This window comes from Balaenoptera physalus (assembly GCF_965194825.1).
Source record: "Balaenoptera physalus genome assembly, chromosome: X".
NCBI lineage: Eukaryota > Metazoa > Chordata > Mammalia > Artiodactyla > Balaenopteridae > Balaenoptera > Balaenoptera physalus.
Window position 1 is genome coordinate 21967473 of NC_138903.1, and position 23072 is coordinate 21990544.

General features: G+C 42.5%; 2 protein-coding genes and 1 long non-coding RNA gene across 5 annotated transcripts in view; 1 reads left to right on the plus strand and 2 right to left on the minus strand.

Annotated features, from left to right (window-relative positions):
- Positions 1-14792, minus strand: part of PCYT1B (phosphate cytidylyltransferase 1B, choline) — a 178489-nt gene extending 163697 nt beyond the window's left edge. Inside the window, exon 1 of the mRNA XM_082447234.1 lies at positions 2948-14792. Within this exon, the coding sequence (XP_082303360.1) occupies positions 2948-3019 (72 nt within the window). The 5' untranslated portion in view covers positions 3020-14792. The remainder of the gene's footprint in view (positions 1-2947) is intronic.
- The window catches only part of LOC309653016, a 633104-nt gene that overhangs the window by 457157 nt on the left and 152875 nt on the right, over positions 1-23072 (minus strand). The window lies entirely within an intron of this gene.
- POLA1 (DNA polymerase alpha 1, catalytic subunit) overlaps positions 15748-23072 on the plus strand; it is a 292429-nt gene continuing 285104 nt past the window's right edge. For 2 of the 3 annotated variants that reach the window (XM_082446929.1, XM_082446930.1), the window contains exons 1-2: positions 15748-15880; positions 20802-20926. In XM_082446929.1, coding sequence (XP_082303055.1) covers positions 15838-15880; positions 20802-20926 — 168 coding nt within the window. In that variant the 5' untranslated portion in view covers positions 15748-15837. The remainder of the gene's footprint in view (positions 15881-20801; positions 20927-23072) is intronic. The other variant, XM_082446931.1, reaches the window with a different exon arrangement.

Below are 23072 nucleotides of genomic sequence, written 5' to 3' on the forward strand. Positions count from 1 at the left end.
CCAGGGCTCGAGCCCGCGTCCCCTGCATTGGCAGGCAGATTCTCAACCACTGTGCCACCAGGGAAGCCCCCACGGTAAAATTTTAAATCCATATCTCTTGTGACAGAACTGCAATATATTCTGAGGAAATGTGTCAATATATCTAAAAGAGACATTATGGCTTAAAGCAGCATTATCCAATAGAACTTTCTGCAATGATGGAATATTCTGTATCTGCAGTGTCCAAATAAGGTAGCCACTAGCCACCTGTGACTACTGAGCGCTTGAAATGTGGCTAGTGCGAGTGAGGATCTAAACTTTACATTTTATTTAGTTTTAATTAATTAAAATTAAATTTAAACAGTCATATGTGGTTAGTGGCTACCTTATTTGATGGTGTAGGTTGAAAGAAAAAGTGAAACTGGATTCCAAGAATCTGAATTTCAGCCCTCTGCTTAACTACATTGGACAATTTACTTAACCTCTTTGAGCCTCAATTTTCACTTGAAAATGAGAATATAAATAATATCTACCTCATAGCCTTTGGAGTAAGAGGAATTGAGATGATGTTCAGGCATTCTCCTATTATCAAAATAAGTGCCAATCAAGTACTAAAGTTAAATATGTGGAAAGTGAATAACCAACTCTTTCAGATAAAGGGAGTTTCCATTCTTGGAGAGATTAAAAATACAGTTGACCCTTGAACAACGGGTTTGAACTGTGCGGGTCCACTTACTATTTTCAATAGTAAATACTACAGTACTACACCACCCGTGGTTGGTTGCATCCTTGGATACGGAGGGCAGACTAAGTTATACTCAGATTTTCAACTGCACGGAGGGTTGGCCCCCTAACCCTTGCACTGTTCAAGGGTCAACTGTATTATTAAATTCAAAACCTCACCATTCAGATACAATATTTAATGACAATGTTTATAACTATTAGCTGGTAAGCAGCACCATTAGCAATAGCCTTAAATGGTCATGTGTCAGCTTGAGGGTATCAATGTATGGTGCCCAAAAGGGCTGGCAGTCAGAAAATTAAATTTACAGAAATTGAGGTCAGCTTCTGTATGAAAAGTACACTGAGAACTGAAAAGCATGATTAAAATGTTAATGCAATCATTTCTTTATTATTGTTACAATTAATAATAGAATTCATCTTGCTTGCCCAAGGAGGTTAAATAAACCCACTCCATTTAACTGGGAGAAACTGAGGCTCAAATTAGCAGAATAGGCTAGTGGTTAGGCGTTTGAACACTTTCATTGGCTATAATCACATGAAATAAGGCATGTAAAGTACTTGGACAGGGCATGCCACCTACTAAGAACTAAAAATGTCAGCTATTATTATGATAATAAGTGATGCTATTAGGAGATCCATGAGATTAGAAGCCTTTGGCTATTTTTCAATTCACAAAAGGTATAGGAGTACAGAGTGATATTTGCAGATTGAATTCTACATAACTCTACGTAGAAAGATTAAATCAATTTTCCATATTTGGACCAGTCAAGAACTGAATCTAATTGTTTTGATACCACTTCAAATCTATTTTTGGAATGAGGCATGAATGAGTGAGTAAATGAATGAATGACTAAAATGCCTCCTGAGTCCCCCATTAACTCAATAAAATGAGTTGGTAAAACTCATGAGTCTTCAACATACAAACTTCTCCAAATCTGAGATAATATGGAGGCAAACAGGGAAGGGACCGATTGGGGGAAATGGTCTACCAGTCAAGTAGCTCAAGTGCCTGGTGGATATGGACCCAGATTCCTTTCTGAGCCATCCGATGCTTTAACCAGCCATCCCCAGCCACTCCCAGGGGCATGGGAAAGTTTTGAAGGAGTGCTGGGACAGGAAAGAGCAGGGCCAAGTGTCTTAAGGCCTGAGAAACCAGTCTCTGGGGAGTGCTGTGAAAGCAGCTTTTCTATGAAGCAGAGAGATTGCATCAATCTCTTCTTCACATCCTCTGGAATCCTTACTATTTTGTCTTACCACCTAAACTTTTTCTGTCTAGAACTCTTTGGTTTAACAAAGCTCCACTAAAGTACACATTCCCCTAGGCACCCCTCCCCCCAAATAAAAGACCATAGAAGGTAGTATCACTTATATGATAGTTACACTGCAAGGAATTCAGAAATGGATGTTCTAATCAGGGTTTTGTGACTTTTCTACTAGGAAAGTTTCTAATACTACAGGATAATGAACATTTTGTTAAAATATTTCTCCAGCACCCTCAGGCTCCTACAGCATCATTCTTGGCGTTGAACTACCTACATTTACTCATACTGATCTGACCTTCTGAAAATTTTTTCCTTATTTTTTAAATTGAAGTATAGTTGATTTACAATGTTGTGCTAGTTTCAAATGTACAGCAAAGTGATTCAGTTATACACACGCATATATATATATATATATATATATATATATTCTTTTTCAGATTCTTTTCCATTACAGGTTATTACAAGATATTGAATATAGTTCCCTGTTCTATACAGTAGGTCCTTGTTGTTTATCTATTTTATATATAGTAGTGTGTATCTGTTTGACCTTTTTTTTAGGAAGAGAATTTGTTCCTGTCTTCTGACTCTGTCCAGGGTGCTTGCATCCTCAGTCAGGGGATAAAGAACCATTAGCCACAGTTTTTCATTTTTATCACCTTAAGAAGGGAAAATATTTCTCTTAAGAAGGGATAATATTTCTCTCTCTCTTTTTTTTTCTTTCTCTTTTGGCCGCGCCGCACGGCTGTGGGATCCTGGTTCCCCAACCAGGGCCTGAACCCGGGCCCTCGGCAGTGAGAGCACAGAGTCCCAACCACTGGACCACCAGGGAATTCCCAATATTTCTCTTTTGAGTGTGATTCTATTAATTATCACAGGTCCATCACAGATACATAGAACTTAACTTTTTGAACCTACCTTGATAATCAAAGAGGCACAAATCAATAAGAAAGCGTGTACATTACCTTGCGCCAGAATTGGGGGGTGCAATTGTCCCTGGTGTCCTCTTCCATGGTGCAATCCTGGTGACCCACCATGTCTGCTCCTGATGTGCTTTCCCTCTTTTTTTAGAGTCCTCTCTTCCCTTTGGAGTTCTTTTGAGGCACAAGGTGAAAATTTTCTTTCTGAGGATTTACGGGAGCACTTTACCAAAAGTTAAGCTTAAAGATAAGCTCGGAGGAGCTAGTTGTGTCCCAGTGCTTGAATAAGCAGAGATCCAAGTTGCCGGGCGCTCTTGCTTTATTTACCATAAGTCTCCTGTTGTCCCCTCCGGCTGTTGTTCATTGACAATTGCTGTGCTCTGGCCCGGCGCAGTGATGGCCTGTTGCTGGGGACAGGCAAGTTGTGGTGAAAAAGGCCATTGTTTCATCTACCCTGTCCCTCACTGGAGCTATGGCAACAAATTCCGCTGGTGAATTAACAATGTCATTGTGTGCTGGCTCAACTGATTATGCTCCTGGAATGACAAACATTTTCTCTCTTTTTTTCAACATAAAAAGTGGTCAAGACCTTGAAGTGTTAACATACAACTCAGCACTTTCTTCAGATACGAGAATAAAGGTAGAGAAAATAAATCCCTCAAACGGACTTTGATTCTAATAAACATTTTATCTCTTTCAGGTAGCTATTCTAAGCATCATTGGCAGTGAATTTGTGCATTTTAACAATGTGGAATCTTCACAATTTGTGTTAAAGTCATTTCCCCTCAGATAATGCTGTGTGTTAAAAGAACTCTTTAAACATGCATGTGCTTGGGGCTTTCTCTGAAAAAGATTCTTTTGCAATCTGGCTGCAGCAAAGTGCTATGGGAACTTTGGCTGCTGACTGTTAAAATGAGTATCATAACTTAGTTCAGAAAAACTGCTATCTAAATTCACCTAAGCCACGTAAAGATTTCCTATGTCCCATCCTGGCAGGAAAACTCTTAATTGCTTGCTTACATATTCCATCTTCCGGACGGTAAAACTTGCTCTGATCAGCTGAAGGATCCTTTCAAGTTTTCCTTCTGTCCATCCATCCATCCATCCCGCACTTTCTCTGATCCGGTGCTGTATGGTTGCAGGGGAAGCTCTGTCAGTGAATTCGCTGCTGGTTTCCTAGCATGGTTGTATGTAGTGTGCTGACTTTTTTTTTTTTTTTTTGGCCACGTGGCTTGCAGGATCTTAGTTCCCCGACCAGGGATCAAACCGGTGCCCCCTGAAGTAGAAGCGCGCGGCATCTTAACCACTGAACCGCCAGGGAAGTCCTAGTGTGCTGACTTGGTGAGCTGGAATCACATTTCCAAGGATCCCATTCCCTTAGCTTTGGGTTAGAGTTGACCAAGAGAGGAATTTGCACAAGATTTGGAAGGCAAAATCTTCCAAAGAGAGTGAAGCGAGTGGTTGGATGTGGTGACAAACAGAGGGGGATGTGACAGTGGGTCCCAGCCTGTCCTCCCTCTCTTCACTCTGCGTCCAGATCTTCTTCTGAACTGCTACGCTATTGATCAACAGCAGCCCCAGGCCCACCATCAGATGTGTGTGCAGCCCCATAGAGCTTCCCAAAGCTTCTCGTGGGCTTCCTCCTCCACTTTGGCAGCTAGATGTGCTGGGCTTCCGACTGCCAGGTGGGTGGCCTCTCTCATCCTCCAACCTCCTAGACCTCCACTCCCCCAGCCCCTCCCACAATGGGCCAGGTCTATTTCCTATAATAAATCCCTTCCTCCATGGCTCACAGTGGTCCGCTTCCCTGACAGAACTAGGACAAATACACTCACTTTTCCAAATGGTACGAGGACTGTTAGGAGAGAATCCTCAGCATGGGGGAAGTTTAGAGGGCAATACGGAGGCAACCCCATAGAACTTGTGTGTAGAAGCTACTGCAGAACCCAAGGAAACAGATGTTATATTTGTATTGGACCTCTCCCCGCAGTTCCCCATAGCCCTCACCCTGCAACACTTTCAGATCCAAGCATTTTTGCAGATACCTCTTCCTTCTTCCTTCCTAGGTTCTCCCTCATCTTGATTCTTATCCTCCACGGATCATCCCCTCAAAGAGGCTGGGATTGGACATCAGAGGTAAGCCACATTCCCAGGGTGGGTTCCAGGTAGTAAACTAAAAGAGGAGGAAAAGAAGGAAGTCCTGGGCACATTATTTCTTCCAGAGTGATTCACTGGATCCATTGAAATGATGGCCCAACTCGACATAGCACAGATTGATTCAAAGAGGAGGTTTCTCTAAATCTAAACTGAAGCTTGGTTCAGCTTTCCGGAAAACATCATCCACCTCTATTTGCACTGGTTTGCTCTTCTCAGTAACGGAAAAATCACTCTTGTGTCATCAAGGCCCAATGGTTCACAAGAGAGGCTTGTTTTGAAATTGCCTCTTGTTGTCATCTATTAGAATAACAGTGCATTTGATTATATTTCCAAGCTTCTTGTCTCACATCCAAAATAAGAATCACTGCCAATCTATTCCCTCAGTTAATTCTTGCTTAGAGAAGGTGATTGTTTGTCATAAGCATGAGAAAGTTGAGAGGGTAGGTCTTGATTAATTCTGACTGTAAAGCAAATAGAATGGAAAGAGGGCTACCAATACAACTGTATTCTGTATTATTATCACACACCTAGTTGGGTCAGTAAATTAAGCCGTTTACCCTTAATTGGATTATGAAAGTGTCTATTATCTGAACACTTATTGGTGGCTTTCTGGGGTCTCTTCTACTTTTGAGAGCCTCTTGAACTGAAATGGTCTCAGGAGAGTCCTATTAACGATTCCCTGTCTACCACAGGGGGCGCTCCAGAGCTCTGAGCGTTGTGTCAGTGGGTGGAGCCTAGTCGCCCAGGTCCATAGAATTGGAAATGGGTGGACAACATGTCTCAGCTACCCTATATGGCACCTTGTGTAAATTAGAAAAAGGTGCTCCTCTGGACAGAAGCAGCCCCATCTGGTGAGCAGAGGGATGGCTGGATTTCAGCCCCTATTCTCCCACTCTGTGAGGAGCTTTTGCAGCCCCTGACCTTCAGAGAAAAGGATATTGTTGGGGAAGCAAACTGTGTCAGCCCTATCACAGGAGGTACACACCTGAATTTGGGGGACAAGTATCCTCATGGCCCACGAGGTGTTCTACGCTGGGAGACATGGATGATCAACTAGGCCTCAGCTTCAGAGCTGGTGAAATCAGCCTCCTGTTGCACGAATTCCCCAGCAGTATTCTGTTGGCTTTGTAGTACCTCACCAGTGGGCAGGGTGTGCCCTGGATCATGGCCTTGTGTGCCATGTTTAAGAGGGCCCTACTTTGGCTCTCCTCCTCTGAGGAGTCCATGTGGTCATGGGGACAGGGTACACGCCTTGGGACCCCCAACCCCCTTCTAGAAGACTCTGGAGTTCTCTGCCAAAATGTTCTCAGCCTGTTTCCAGGGCGTGTGCAGGCTCTTCCTCAAGGCCACCCTCCTGGGGGTAACCTCACTGCAGAGTTGTATATCCCTGGGCATGAGGGGTGGTCAACCTTTCAGCAGGAAAATGTGAACAGAATCTGGATATCTGGGCTGGCCGCACCCCGTGGTGTGGTACAAAGGAGGGGTTCTGGCTCTGGCTCCCCCCACCCCATATAACAAACAGTCTGTTAGCCTAATTTCAAACTTTTAAATATTTAGACATATGATATATGGGCTTCCATTTATATTCTTGTCCTGACCCCACAAATATTAAAGCAGGCCCAGCTAGAGGTATTCTAAATCACTGTAGAAATTAAACAATTCTTTCACATTTTCTGGTTATTTTAATTACAGTTAATTACAAGTAGTTTGTTATCAAAAGTCTGATCATCTCTGAATGTATGAACAGTATGATTTTCTGAATCTAGTGGCTGAGGGCTAGATTCTGGACTGAGGTGAAATAATTTGCTCTGTCTAGCATAGTTCTAGGTTCATAGTAGCTGCTTTGAAAATAATTGTTGGGCTTCCCTGGTGGCGGAGTGGTTAAGAATCTGCCTGCCAATGCAGGGGACACGGGTTCGAACTCTGGTCCGGGAAGATCCCACATGCTGCAGGGCAACTAAGCCCATGTGCCACAACTACTGAGCCTGCGCTCTAGAGCCTGTGAGCCACAACTACGGAGCCCACATGCCACAACTACTGAAGCCCGCGCGCCTAAAGCCCATGCTCTGCAACAAGAGAAGCCACTGCAATGAGAAGCCTGCACACCGCAATGAAGAGTAGCCCCCGCTCGCCACAACTAGAGAAAGCCCGCGTGCAGCAACGAAGGCCCAGCGCAGCCAAAAATAAAATAAATAAATTTATTTTTTAAAAAAAAGACACGGTTAAGAAAACGAAACGTCACACACAAAAAAAGAAAAGTCACACACTGGGAGAAAATATTTGCAAAACACATATTTATAAAGTGGTCTCGGGTGGCCTCAGCCTGCAGTGGCTTGAAGCAGGATTTCAGTTCCCTGGCCAGAGACTGAAGTCAGGCTGTGGCAGGAGCGCTGAATCCTCGCCACTAGATCACAAGGGACCAGTGGCCAGTGACAAGGCCCTGGCCCGTCAGCTGTGTAGAACTGAATTTCCACACAGAGAGGGAAAGTAGTGAAACAAGTAAAGTGTTTATTAGGAGGAAAAAGAGTACATGTGGATAGACACATGGGCAGGCTTAGAGAGAGAGCCATGCCCTCGTGGTTGTTTGAATCACTTTTACGGGGCATTTCTTCTGGGTTTCCTTTGGCCAATCATCTTGCTTTGGCCGGTTCTGAGTCCACATTTGGTTTATCTCAGCGTCCTCCCATGTGTGTGCATGCATCTCTTAGCCAAGATGGATTCTAGCAAAGAGGCCTATGGGTAGGCTGACATCACCTACTATGGGGTGGCGCCCCCTCCCTTTTTGACCTTCAAGGAGTCTTTCTGCGCATGTGTAGTTGGGAAGGTCTCCTTGACTTTGAGAATGAGGAATATGTGGTCTTTTATCTCTTATCGGGGCAGGGCTCAGCTTCTCCTCCCTCCTGCTATTTTGGAGTATTTGTCCACAGGGGATGAACTCCAGCTGCTCAGCCTGAGGCCCACCTATCTCCTGCCTCAAAAGGACTTTTATTTAGGATGTATAAAAATTCTTGTAACTTAATAATTGGACAAATAACTCAAAATTTTAAAAATGGGCAAAAGATTTGGACAAATAATTCACCAAAGAATGTATACAAGAGATGGCCAAGTGACTTCTCATTTCTGCTCTTACATGTAAAGTGCGTGGATACTGTTGCTACCATCCTTACATCAAGAAAAATATGAATAAACTGAAAATCAATGACTTTTCTTAGACAAGAAAATTCTCAAAAAGAATTGAGAAAACAGGGCAAATTGCCATCCCCAAATCTGGAGAGATAGGCACATACAGGGAATGACAGCTGAGATTTGCTTACCTGGAACCATAATCTGGTGGGAACACTTACATGGCAATGTTGATGAATTGCTGGAGGCTGAGTATGGACTAGCATGAAATCAAGAAATTCCTGAGGGGTACGCTGCAATCAGAGGGAGGATCACACACTTTTGTGGGCTTTTTTCTCCAGGAACCTCACCAGATTCTCAACTTGAGGATCTGAGAAAAATCCCTTGGGGGCTTTGGTAGGGGAAGAGGAAGAGTAACCAACAGGAAACTCTTCCAGAATCTTGTCAATCACAAAGGCCTACTCTGCAGAGGAAAGACTTTGTCAAAGGGCAATACTGCAATATTATCCTAGCTTGCGGAAGGGAATTTCAGCTCTCTTCAGCTTTTCTGTTTCACCTGAGGAAAAATAAAAATAATCATAGTCAACAGGGGACAAGACTTGGAGGAAATAGATTGCAACTGTTGCAGTCAGAGAAAGGAGTATGGGAACAATATCAAAATACCAGTAGGGGAAGAAAGAGAAAATAGAGCAGAAGAAATATCTGAAGTAATAGTGGCCAAGAACTTTCCAAATAATGTATCATCAATATGACAAACACAACCAGACCCAGAAAGCTCAGAAAACACCAAGCAGGATAAATACCAAAGCAAACAAACAAATTTTAAAAACCCCACACCCAGGAACATCATATTCAAATTGCAACAAACAAACACCGCCCGCCCCCAAAAAAACCCAACCCACAACCAAACAAGCAAAAAAAAAAGGGCTTCCCTGGTGGCGCAGTGGTTGAGAATCCACCTGCCAATGCAGGGGACATGGGTTCGAGCCCTGATCTGGGAAGATCCCACATGCCGCAGAGTAACTAAGCCTGTGCACCACAACTACTGAGCCTGTGCTCTAGAGTCCGTGGGCCACAACTGCTAAAGCCTGCATGCCACAACTACTGAAGCCCATGCACCTAGAGCCCATGCTCCGCAACAAGAGAAGCCACCACAATGAGACGCCCGTGCACCGCAACGAAGAGTAGCCCCCACTCGCCACAACTAAAGAAAGTCCGAGCCTAGCAACGAAGACCCAACGAAGCCAAAAATAAATAAATAAATAAATTTATTAAAAAAAAAGAAAACCCAAAAACCAACCAACCAACCAACCAAACAAACAAAACACAAAGGACAAGGTGAAAATTTGAAGGAAGCCAGAGGTGAGGGGTGGAGGGTGGGAAACTTTACTTATAGAAGAATAAGGATGAGAATTACATGGGCTTCTCATCAGAAACCAGATAATAAGTGTTCTGAGACCTAATTTCCAATGTGTGGGTGGGGCATTTTCCTACACTAACAAACAATTCCTGGACACCAGCAAGGTGTCACAAGGGAAGGAGGGAGGATTTGGGAATACTCACTTATCAGGTACCTAAACTACACATGGAGCAGTATGATGTTATTTGGAGGTGGACTTAGATTATTTTAAAATGTATATTGTAAACCTTAGGGCAACCACTAAAAAAGTTCTTAAAAAAAGAAGTATAAATGATATACCAAGAGATGAGATAAAATGGAATCATATAAAGTGCTCCATTAAACCCAGAGAAGGGGGAAAAGAGAGAAACAAAGAACAAAGGGAAACAAAGAACAAATGCATCCAAGAGAAACAGTTGCAAATAGCCAAGAAGCGCTCCTCATTAGTCATCAGGGAAGCGCAAATTAAAACTCACAGTGAGATACTAATACATAATCACTAGAACAAAAATTAAAATAAAAACTGATAGTTATTGCTGAGGATGTAGAACAACTAAATCTCTCATATACTGCCAGTGGGAATGTAAAATAGCACAGCCACTTTGGAAAAACAGTTTCACAGTTTATTTTAAAGTTAAACATATATTTACCACATGACTCAGCAGTTCCACTCCTAAGTCTTTACCCGAGAGAAATGAAAGTCTGTACAAAGACCTGCAACAAAATTATAGAAATGGAGAACAGACTAGTGGTTACCAGGGGTTAAGGATGGGGTGGGGGTTGGGTCGTGCAGGAGGGGAGCAGATATGGCTGTATAAGGGCAACATAAAGGATCCTTAGAGCTGGAAATGTCCTGTATCTTGACTGTATCAATGCCAACATCCTGGTTGTGATATACTTTTGCAAGATGTTACCAGTGGGAGACACTGGGTAAGGGATACATGGAATTTTTCTGTATTATTTCTCATAACTGCCTGTGAATTTATGACTATCTCAAAATTAAAAATTTAATTAAAAAATGTAAGGTGGACTACAACATGTAAAAAGCAAGTAAATACTGACAGGAATTTTAAGCAACATTGTATTAAAGAGGTATAGATATAACATAGTAAGTCATCAAGTGTAGCTCACCATTGATTATGCCAATAGAGGGAAAAGAAAATAAATCCATCAAGACAATCTCTGTTTTTGATCTAAGGAGAACATATACAACTCTGGAAAGCATCAGATTTATATGCACATACATAACTTTCCAGCAGACTTACTTTGCTTACGTCTGATCTAGGGGACGTGTCCCTCTCCCACTTTTGAACACATTTTGTATTTCCAGGATGATCTTTTTTTTTTAATCTCTCCCCTACTTTCCTCTTTGGTAACCATAAGTTTGTTTTCTATGTCTGTGAGTCTGTTTCTGTTTTGTAAATGAGTTCATTTGTACAATTTTTAGATTCCACATATAAGCGGTATCATAATATTTGTCTTTCTCTGTCTGACTTACTTCACTTAGTATGATAATCTCTAGGTTTATCTAGGATGATCTTTTCAAGCGGATGATTATAAAACAAATTACTGACTGTGCCTGAAGTATTAATGACTGGGCAATTTTGTCTCACTGGCAGAAATTATTCAATAAGAGTTAAGGACAAAGGGCAATGAAATGTAAGTTGTCTTTACTGTGGAAGGAACACAGAGGGTGAAACCAAGCAGGACCCTGTGGGGTTCCTGGGCACAAAAGTCTTTCTGTGTCCCCCATTTCTTGATTACAGGAAACAGGCTTTATTCAGGCTCCAGGACCTTCCCTGAGTTCCAATGGGCAGTTCAAACAGTTGCTAATTAGGGAAGGGAGGGGATGCAGAGACAAGGGATGAGCAGTCAAGAAACAATAGTGCAGCCTTGGGGCAGGGTCCTGGTTCCCCCTCAAGGGACACACATAACAGTATCTTTGAGCTGTTTTGCAGATACTGAAGCCCCCACCAGGTGGGAGAAGTTAACGGTATGCTGCCCACAAGCACACAGACCCCAGACCAGTTGGAAACAGAAGGTTGATGATGCTGACTCTCACTTACCTCACCACCAACCAATCAGAAGAATGTCCACAGGCTGATCACACCCTCTGGGACCCACAGTTTTGAGGGCATTAGCCTGCTGTGGCCCCCTTTCCAGGGCAAAGCAATAAAGCTATTATTTTTTACTTTATCCAAAACTCTGTCTCCGAGATTTAATTCGGTGTCGGGGTACAGAGGCGGGATTCCGCATCAAGGGTAATAAAATGAAGCAACAAGTGATGACTGCTTGAACTAAAATAACTCTCTATTTCCTAAACCCAAACCATGGAGACAGTCAGGCTATGGTTTCTATTGGTGACCGATGCTTAACGAGGGGGGTGGTTTCACGCTGTTTCTAATAAAGCTAGTGCTGGCCTTGCATAAGAGTTTTAGGTAACCTAGATATCATTCAATTTATAGGAAGTTACAGCACTAAATGCTGTAAGATTTAAAGAGTGAAAGTCTTCAGAACAGGTGGGAAATGAGCTTTCCTTTCTCACAGAAAGAGGTGTGTCCAGGTATGTGTGACCACATAATTGTTCAACTGGATATTTATGTCCAGGTTAGCCATCCTGCTGATGACTCTAAAAGGTTTAGCAACGCCTTGTCTAGACCACTTGTTTTCAACTTTGGCTGCACATTGGAATCCCATCCTCAGAAATTCTGATTTAATAGGTCCAGGGGGCGTTAGAACTTTGAAAAACTGCTCAGATGATTCTAATTTGAAACTAAAGTTGAGAACCACTGCTCTAAACTTTCTAGAACACTGGTCATATGTAAATTAAGAAACCCTCATGCTGCCATCCTCTCCTAAAATTTACTTTTTTTGGAACTTTATTTTTGTATACAGCAGGTTCTTATTAGTTATCCATTTTATACATATTAGTGTATATATGTCAATCCCAATCTCCCAATTCATCCCACCACTACCACCACCCCCCCCCCCGCCACTTTCCCTGCTTGGTGTCCATACGTTTGCTCTCTACATCTGTGTCTCTATTTCTGCCCTGCAAACTGGTTCATCTGTACCATTTTACTAGGGTCCACATATATGTGTTAATATATGATATTTGTTTTTCTCTTTCTGACTTACTTCACTCTGTATGACGGTCTTTAGATCCAACCAGGTCTCTACAAATGACCCAATTTTGTTCCTTTTCATGGCTGAGTAATATTCCATTGTATATATGTACCACATCTTCTTTATCCATTCGTCTGTCAATGGGCATTTAGGTTGCTTCCATGACCTGGCTATTGTAAATAGTGCTGCAATGAACATTGGGGTGCATGTGTCTTTTTGAATTATGGTTTTCTCTGGGTATATGCCCAGAGATGGGATTGCTGGGTCATATGGTAATTCTATTTTTAGTTCTTTAAGGAACATCCATACTGTTCTCCATAGGGGCTGTATCAATTTACATTCTCACCAACAGTGCAAGGGGGTTCCCTTTTCTCCACACCCTCTCCAGCATTTGTTGTTTGTAGATTTTCTGATGATGCCCATTCTAACTGGCGTGAGGTGATACCTCATTGTAGTTTTGATTTGCATTTCTCTAATAATTAGTGATGTTGAGCAGCTTTTCATGTGCTTCTTGGCCATCTGTATGTCTTCTTTGGAGAAATGTCTATTTAGGTCTTCTGCCCATTTTTTGATTGGGTTGTTTGTTTTTTAATATTGAGCTGCATGAGCTGTTTATATATTTTGGAGATTAATCCTTTGTCCGTTGATTCGTTTGCAAATATTTTTGCAAACGAATAAAGGAATAAAAGGAATACAAATTGGAAAAGAAGTAAAACTGTCACTGTTTGCAGATGGCATGATACTATACACAGAGAATCCTAAAGATGCCACCAGAAAACTACTAGAGGTAATCAATGAATTTGGTAAAGTTGCAGGATACAAAATTAATGCACAGAAATCTCTTGCATTCCTATACACTAATGATGAAAAGTCTGAAAGAGAAATTAAGGAAACACTCCCATTTACCATTGCAACAAAAAGAATAAAATACCTAGGAATAAACCTACTTAGGGAGACAAAAGACCTGTATGCAGAAAACTATAAGACACTGATGAAAGAAATTAAAGATGATACAAACAGGTGTTTGTGTTCAAACAACAATCAATATTGTGAAAGTGACTATACTACCCAAAGCAATCTACAGATTCAATGCAATCCCTCTCAAATTACCAATGGCATTATTTACAGAACTAGAACAAAAAATCTTAAAATTTCTATGGAGACACAAAAGACCCTGAATAGCCAAAGCAGTCCTGAGGGAAAAAAAAGGAGCTGGAGAAATCAGACTCCCTGACTTCAGGCTACACTACAAAGCTACAGTAATCAAGACAATATGGTACTGGCACAAAAACAGAAATATAGATCAATGGAACAGGATAGAAAGCCCAGAGATTAACCCACGTACCTATGGTCAACTAATCTATGACAAAGGAGGCAAGGATATACAATGGAGAAAAGACAGCCTCTTCAATAAGTGGTGCTGGGAATACTGGACAGCTACATGTAAAAGAATGAAATTAGAACACTCCCTAACACCATACACAAAAATAAACTCAAAATGGATTCGAGACCTAAATGTAAGACTGGACACTATAAAACTGTTAGAGGAAAACATAGGAAGAACACTCTGACATAAATCACAGCAAGATCATTTTTGATCCACCTCCTAGAGTAATTGAAATAAAAACAAAAATAAACAAATGGGACCTAATGAAACTTAAAAGCTTTTGCAAAGCAAAGGAAACTACAAACAGGACGAAAAGACAACCTTCAGAATGGGAGAAAATATTTACAAATGAATCACCGGACAAAGGATTAATCTAAAATTCACTGTTGACTGACTATACCATCAATGTTCTAACTCATAATGCTTTCTTAATTGCTCCAATACCTTTAATAATTCCCAGAAGAATTCTGGTTTCCCATCCCCAAGTATTAGTTCATGCAGCTGGTTTAGAAGATTCTGAAGCATTAGTACAGCTATTTGTCTTTGGGGGCAGGTTTTATTCACGATGACATTGCATGTTTATGCTATGAGCCAGGGCTCAATTATCACAAAAGATTTGTCCATTGGTCAATAATTCATGTTGAATCACTTGAGGGCATGGATCTAACTTTGTTCTGGATGGGGGTAGTGGGGGAGGGGGAGGGGGTGGGGGGGACCAAGAGCCCTGTGCACTAGTGGGTTTGAGAAAAGTGTTCAGATGTATTGGCCTCAATGGTTAAAGTTAATTCTACACAAATTGTAGAAAGAGTTAACCAAAAAGATGGTTAATTCTCATTCTAAGTTCTTGGTTTAAATAGTGCTCTCTAGTTAAGATATACATGTAGACGTCTCTGGTTTTACTATTAAACAATAAATGGAAAAAAAACACAATAAATGAGGTGCATACATTGCACGTATTGTACCAAACAGAAGAATCTAATGTCCTTTTTATCTTTCATAACATTGACATTTTGCAGGAGTCCAGGCCAGATGTTTTATAGATTGTTCTACGTTTTGAATACATCTGATTGTTTCTTCATGGTTAGATTCAGGTTAAACATTATTTGCAAGAAGACTATGTAGGTGATATTGTTCCTTTTTTCCAAGTGCACCACATCGGGAGGCCCCGTATTGGTGATGGTACTTTTGACCTTTTGGTTAACTTGGTGCATATATTGCAATACCATAAATCACACAGCGACTGTATTCGTACTCAGAGAAGCAAAGTATCAGGCAAGACTCCGAGTGCGCAGCAGGAGGCAGTCGTTTTCCCAGGCTCCTGGGAAACCCGTTCAACCACGCCCACCCTACTGCCTCCCGCGCCTCTTTTCTCGGAAAATCAACCCTCAGAACCAGAAAGCTCCTACTCCAAGGGGCCCAAGTCTTTTCCCATCAGCATGGGTGCGCCTGCGCAACGAGTCTCCAGGAGGCTCTTTTCCAGCGCCCGACCGCTTTCTTTTTCCGCTCTCCACGGCCTCCCCCGCCGCTCGCTCTTTTCCCTAAGGGGTCATCACGGGGCGCCAAACGCGCGCCCGCGGGAAGGCCGGGGGCGGGGCGCCGCGCGGCGCGGCGCGTCACGTCAGTGGCCTTCCGGGCGGAAGTCCGCAGCCTCTGGAGCTGCTGATTGGCTTTCTGGGTGGCGCCTGTGTCGGCCTCCGCGCCAGTTTCGGGCTGGTTGGCGCGGAATCGGAAGACTCCGGGACCATGGCGCCCGTGCACGGCGATGACTGCGAGCTGGGGGCGAGCGGTGAGAGATGACCCCGCGCGCGGGGTCCCCAGTTGGGAGTGCGGAGACTGTGGCATGATTGCGGGTGGTGGGGGCTCTGTTTTATTTTTTTCTTAGGGAGGCGCACGGCCGGGTTGACCCGCGGGTCTCTTTGGGCGCGGACCTCGGACGTCCAGGACTGGAACCTATGAGGCCTCGGACAGGTCTTTGCAGGGCTGTTGGGTCCTGGCAAACCCGAGCAACCCCCTGCGGGGCTTTTTGTTTGGGAGGCTGCCTCACCTCTGTCACTGCGGGTCTCCGCACTTGGCTGCCTTTCTTTTTATTTCTTTTGGTGAATCTCATCCCACGTGCTGGGCACACCTTCATGAGACTGGCCCTGGTGGGGCACAGTATTGGCCGAAAGTATTTCATTGCTTCCGCCCCATGTGTCCGCTTGAGGGCTGGGACGGAACGGATGTGCGCCCTTCCCTTGATAGAAACTGCTGGGAAGATTGTTACACATTGTACCTAAGCAGGAAAGAAAGCTCTAAGTGCTGTCACCTGAAGATACAAACGCGTCTTGCCTTTGTAGGTAATGGGTTTCTACTTTATGCATTAACAATTTTTTTTTCAAATTTATGTAAAGTTCTTCAAGTGCCGCACAGAAATAGTGTTCACAGTCTAGTCATTTCAGGTGAAGCTTCTAAAAATAAAAGTATCAGTTCAGCAGCATTTCGGATGCCTTGTATATTACTCCGTTTTCAGTGGTAATATTCTATTTCCAAAAATAGAATACAAAAATGCAAATGGATTTGTCTGATTTCTGAGTTTTGAGCAGTGTGGAACTAAAGTGTGACTTCACTTCAGTGAACTTCCAACTTAAAATTAGGTGCTTCACTCTCTCAGCTCAAGGATCACATCTCCTGTCACTCAAGTGCATCACCATTAATGAGAACTTGCTTCCTAATCAGCTTCCTTTGCATTCACCTAGTGGTGAATCACAGATTTCAATTTGTTCTTCTAGCCTTTCGCTTTTTAAGACAATTTGTTTTGGAGAGCCGACTAGCCTGAATTACAAATGGGATGTGGGATGTGAGTATGTGAACAGTCTTTGCAGCCCTCCATCAGTGATATGTCACTAAGCCCTTTCTTCACCCTAAAAACTACGTTCTCCGTGAACATCAAGAAATCACTCTTTGGAGGACATCGTGCAATCTTGAGATCCCTCTTAAGTCATGGTGTTGATTAGTGGCTGGGGACTTGTGACTGGAATTTTTCCTTTCCAGCCAACTTGGAAAGATTGTTACCTGAAAGACTGTTGCAGCCTTGTGTGTGTCTGCCTTGGGGGATGGTGGGGGTACTCCAGATGGTAATTTTGAACCAAATATTTAAACTTTGGTAACTGGATTTTTTTCATGCTTATTCTTTTTTTTTTTTTTTGCTAACTTACCTACTTGAAGCATTGGAGACGTATTCCATAAAGGAAAATTTAGGCCTTTTTTCTGCTTAAGTATTAGAAGATGGGGTGGCTGTGAAAAGTTGAAAGGTCTATAACTAGCTGTTACTGTATATGGAAATGGATCGGGGAGAGTTTAATGATTAAAAAAAGCAGGTACAGTGGTTCATTCAGCAAATATTCATTATGCACCTACGAGGTATAGGCATTCTATCAGGCTCTGGTGTTACAGTGGTAGGTAAGCTGGACATGGTTTTTGTCTTCATGGAGTTGAGATGGTAAACATGTAATTATATGCAGTGCTATATTGGGGCTTCCCTGAGAAAACGGCTTTGCTTTATTTTTGTTTTCTAGAAGCTAGACCATGTTAGTGCGAAGTGTGGGGTGTTGGCATATGTGTGTGTGACTACCCTGCATCTGTACACACACACACACACACACACATACATTAAGTGAGCTCTTGTATTGCTGAGTACAAAGTAAGCCAAGCATCTTCATTTAATCCTTAACAACTTTATGAAGCAGACATGATTATCCCCATTTCACATATGAGGACCCTGAGGCTCTGCATTAGAGTCCTTAGGTGTAGGCTACAGGAACCAATTCTAGTTGATTTAAACCATAAAGGAATTTATCTGAAGGATATTGTGATGTTCACAAACTCCGGGGAGCCAGTCGGGGGGCAGCTTAGCTAGGAACAGTGGTTAAAATCATGCCACAAAACTGGTCCATTGAGGAGGTTGTTGCCAACCGTGGCCAAGTACTTCAAGTTAGAGCCTGCAAGTACCTTGGGACATTGCTGGCACTGTTGTTCCAGGTACTCAATCCTCCTGTAGCTGTTGATACTTCTGGAATCTTCCATTAGCCATCCCCCTTTCCTTGTCACACTAGCTTCTGAGTTAAAGTCTGAGCAGGTGTTCATAATCGGAGGGCCTATTTTATATGCGCATGCCCTAGCTGCAAGGGCATAAGGGAGGGGGGACTTCACAGATTCTGATGCTGGGCAGCTTAAAAAACAACAAGACACCTGGCCAGTGTAGCTCAGAGAGGTTAACTGGTTGTCTCATGTCACCCAGTTGTCTCATGTCACCCAGTAAGTGGCAGAGCCTGGTTGTGCCGCTTCTTCCTAATCTCCTGTTCTCCCACTCACTCTACGCTCTCATGTCCAGCTTACCTTCCACATTGACTTCCTCTCGGTTTCTGAATACACCTTGCATTTTCATCCCTTTGTAATTTGGCTCATGCCTTTTCCTTTGCTTGTGCCCCTTGTTACCCTGTACTCTGATAGTGAAATTCTACTCTTTCTGTGTTGGAAACCTCCCCTGTGAAGCCTTGTCTGATTTCCCAGGCAAAATTAATGGCTCTCTTTTCTACATTTCCTCAATACTGGCTTCCTATCTCTTATATGGCACCATCTTTATATGATGGTGGGAGCCTCAGGTCTTTTTGCTTTCCTTGACTGGGAGCCCCTTGAGGACCGGCAACTCTGTCCTATTTGTAATTGTACCCCAAACCCTTAGAGTGGCACATCGTTGCCTGTGGAATAAGTCTTTTTGAAAACCTATGGACTTTGTCAGGATAATCTGACAAAGGAGTCAAGGGAGTCTTGAAGGGAATACACTGAGGCCACCTTTTCACTCTCAGTGGTCATGTTCCATAATCTCCAAAACCTTTTCGTGTAGGCCTGCTCACGATTTTTTGAAATCATTTGAGTGACACCCAAGATTTTGTGGCTGTCATCATTAAGTACCTGCATTCTTTAATGCCTTTCTGAAAATTGATTTAAAAGTCAAATGTGAAAGTCAGACAATAGGCTGAGATGTTATAAAGAGAGATTCCATTTCCAGAAAGCTAGAAAAAAAAATATCTCTAATTATGCCTCACCTTTAAGATACAGTTTTCAACAGTTTATTGCCAGCACTTGGTACATGTTCTGTAAATTGCGTCTTCTATTTCAAACGCTTAGTCAAACAGCTGAATGTTGTTATGAATGTTCCAGGGGGGTTGGAGCTTTTAGGATGCCTGTTATCAATACTTCTCCTTTTCTGTGCTTACTACTTTTTATAAAATAATTAGCACCAAATACAATACAGTACTCAATTTCACAGACGTAGGTGGCAGTCGTGCTGAGCCTCAACTCATCGCTGGCAGGCGGCACTGTCTTGCTTGGCTTGGGTATTCATCAGCTGGCATATGAAAGTCTTCATTCTGTGGATGAAATCTTTTCAGTACGTGTGTGAGGTGGTCAGTTTATGATGACCCAAAGTGTGAGTAATTCAGAAGTTGAATGACTGACCACTGAGGCTCTCTGGTACTTCAGTAATTTTCCACAAAACAGATTTTAATCTTTGTAATCTTTCACCTCATCCTCTCATGTCGTAACCAACTGCATGAGGCCTGGAAATCAGTGGTGGAATCAAGAATCTCCTCAGAGCCACCTTTGTTCAATTCTCCCAACTCCCAATTTATCCTTCCTTTGGAATTCCAGACACTTTATCTGTACCTCTGTTAGGGCATGTGTTACTTCTAAAAATTGTTTTAGAGTTAGTTGCTACTTACAGGCATATCTCGCTTTATTGTGCTTCACAGATACTGCATTTTTTTTTTTTTTTTTTTACAAATTGAAGATTGTGGCATCCCTGCATCGGGCAAGTCTGTTGGCGCCATTTTCCCAACAGCCTTTGCTTATTACTTCATGTCCCTGTGTTAACATTGTTTTGGTAATTCTCACATTTCAAATTTTTCATTATTATATTTGTTATGGTGATCTGTAATCAGGGATCTTGGATGTTACTACAACTCACCGAAGGCTCAGATGATGGTTAACGGTTTTACCAATAAAGTATTTTTAAAGACATAATGCTTTTGCATATTTAATAGACTACAGTATAGTATAAACATAACCCTTATATGCCCTGGGAAACCAAAAAAAAAAAAAAATTCGTGTGACTAACTTTATTGCGATATTCACTTTATGGGTCTTGGTCTGGAACTGAACCCGCAGTATCTCCGAGGTCTGCCAGGTATCTCCCAGGTCAGATTGTAAATTCTGTGAGTCTGTGGGCCCTGTCTTTCTTATCTTTGTGTCTCTCAGAGCGCCTGGTACTTTGCAAAGAGCAGGTGCTCCTCAAAGCCTTTCAAATGTTGATTAACAGAATACAAAATGAATTGTCACTTTTATAACCACTTAACAGCCTGCCATTTCCCTGGGAAAGGTTGTGGACTAACGGCTGATCTCCCTTTAGTGTCTCCAGGGGATATCAGTTGAATTTGGAATTTTTCTCTTTTTGGAGGAAAAAAATAACAGTTGCTTCAGCTGGAAATTTCTGAAGAGCCACAGGAGCTGCAGATTCAGCCCTGAGCTTGTGAATTATTTCCATTATAAAAAGAATCCATTTGTATAACATTAAAGTTGTATATTACTATTGGCTAAAAACTGTTGCTTTGTTTTTGAGGGAAGATGGCTGACAATTTTGTACATCTCATGTAAATTTGGCTTCTTTTCAGCTGTGTCAGATTCAGGGAGTTTTGTAGGTTCTCGATCCCGGAGAGAGAAGAAATCAAAGAAAGGGCGACAGGAAGCTCTGGAAAGACTGAAAAGGGCTAAAGCTGGTGAGAAGTATAAATATGAAGTAAGTAACCATTTTTCTGGGCTTTTTCTCCTGTGCTTCATCTAATTCATAGCCTGTAGATAATCTTACGTCACCTTTGTCACTGATTAGAAATATGCATATATTTCAAGCTTCTTGTAATAGTAATTTCTTAATATCAAACATATGGGCATGAGGTAGATTTACAGGTTATGGGAGACTACTCAACTCTTAAAGTTCCCATGAGGCACCTTACAGATGCTTTTAAAATGAGTAAGCACACTGCATCTCTGCTAAGTTCCATGGCTTCGTTGAGGGAACTTAGAGATGCTTTTACTTTGCCCATAAGGTATTGAGCAGTCTAGCCGAGCACTGCTGCTCCTTGGAGAGAATTGTTGTTCCTAATCTCATATGCAAGGGGAGCGCGGTAGGGACTTGGACCTTCCCTCTGCTGTGTCCTGCGTGTAGGATTGAATGTGATGCCCTTTTGGCTCTTTTCCTCTACCCACTGTCGATGCCCTGCAGGTAGAAAAGCAGAGTGGCTACCATCTGCACAACATTGTCTAACTTCACGTTGAGGGCACTCCCTGAGGATCTTAACTGCCTCAGGGCTGGAAAGTGATTAATATGAGAAAATAATAATAGCAACAACAACAACAATAGCAACTAATGCAGTTTTTCAGCTAACAGTGTTCTAAGTGCTTTTACAAATCTGTTCATTTATTTAATCCTTCCAATACCGTATAAAGTTAGATACTATGATTAACAGCATTTCGCATGGGAGGTATCTGAGGTCACAGTGGCAGAGCCTTGATTGGAACCCAGGCAGCCTGGCTTCAGAATGTGCCTGTTTAGCCATGGCCTATTCTGTATTGGGCTAGTAAGCAAGTAGAAGAGGATTTTTGTCGTTTGGCACCATTCATTCAAGTTAAGGGAGTCAACCACATCATAAAGGGTTGCTAAAAGGATTACAATAAAGCAAGAGTAAAGCATTTTTAATGTAGGTACTTCTATAAAGGAGTTCTGTGGGGCATTTCAGATGTTGACACAATGTGACTGATTTCCCATTAATCACTGATGTTAATGGCATGGCTCTAAGAGTTCAAGCTGAGCAGTAGCAGTGTTTTTAGAGATTGAGTCAAAATGACTTTTTAACTCAAAATGATTTTTAAAAATAGTTTTCCGGTGTCTTTTGATAGTATATAAATGAGTTGCTTAAACGAGAGACACAGTACGCATAATAGACTTAAGCCAACAAAGCTAACCTTGCCAGTTCCCTCTCCCCTCAAAAAGAAAGTTGGTCAGTACAGTCATTTTAATTAGACTAGTTTGTGTTTGGGTTGTCAAAAAACTTAATTTGGGGGCTTCCCGGGTGGCGCAGTGGTTGAGAATCTGCCTGCTAATGCAGGGCACACGGGTTCGAGCCCTGGTCTGGGAAGATCCCACATGCCACGGAGCGGCTGGGCCCGTGAGCCACAACTACTGAGCCTGCGCGTCTGGAGCCTGTGCCCCGCAACGGGAGGGGCCGCGATAGTGAGGGGCCCGCGCACCGCGATGAAGAGTGGCCCCCGCTTGCCGCAACTGGAGAAAGCCCTCGCACGAACCGAGGACCCAACACAGCCAAAAATAAATGAATAAATAAAGTAGCTATAAAAATTTAAAAAAAAAACAAAGAAAAACTTAATTTGGTAGGGCAGGTAATTTCTGTCACCAAATGATCAAAGGCCAGATCAGTATTTGCCAGTGATCCCTGTCCAGTAGATTAAACCGGAGGTAAAAACTAAGCTTAATCCTGTAATTACTATAAGCCCAGTAGGTGTGGCAGAAATCCAGTCAACTCTACCCATCAGGCTCTCAAAGCTCTGTGTCCAGGTGTTTTTTCCTAGAGTCTTAGCTCTTCAGATGGAGTTGGTCGTTTCCTCCAGTCCCCACTTGAAAAGGCAGAACTCTCAAGAGAAGGGGGAGTTTTTAATGAGGTATCTTTAAGTTCTTGCTGACAAGCCCACCAAATTCTCATCTGGGAGATGGGAGCCCACCAAATTCTCACTGCAGTGGTGTGCATCTATGCTGTCTGTTGCTCTAACTGTGCTGAGGTGGTCTGCTCTGTTCATGCCAGTAGTTTGTGGTGTTCTGGCCTTCTGGCGGTCGGGCAGCCCATGTGATTGCAGGCCTTGCCATTCTCTCCGCA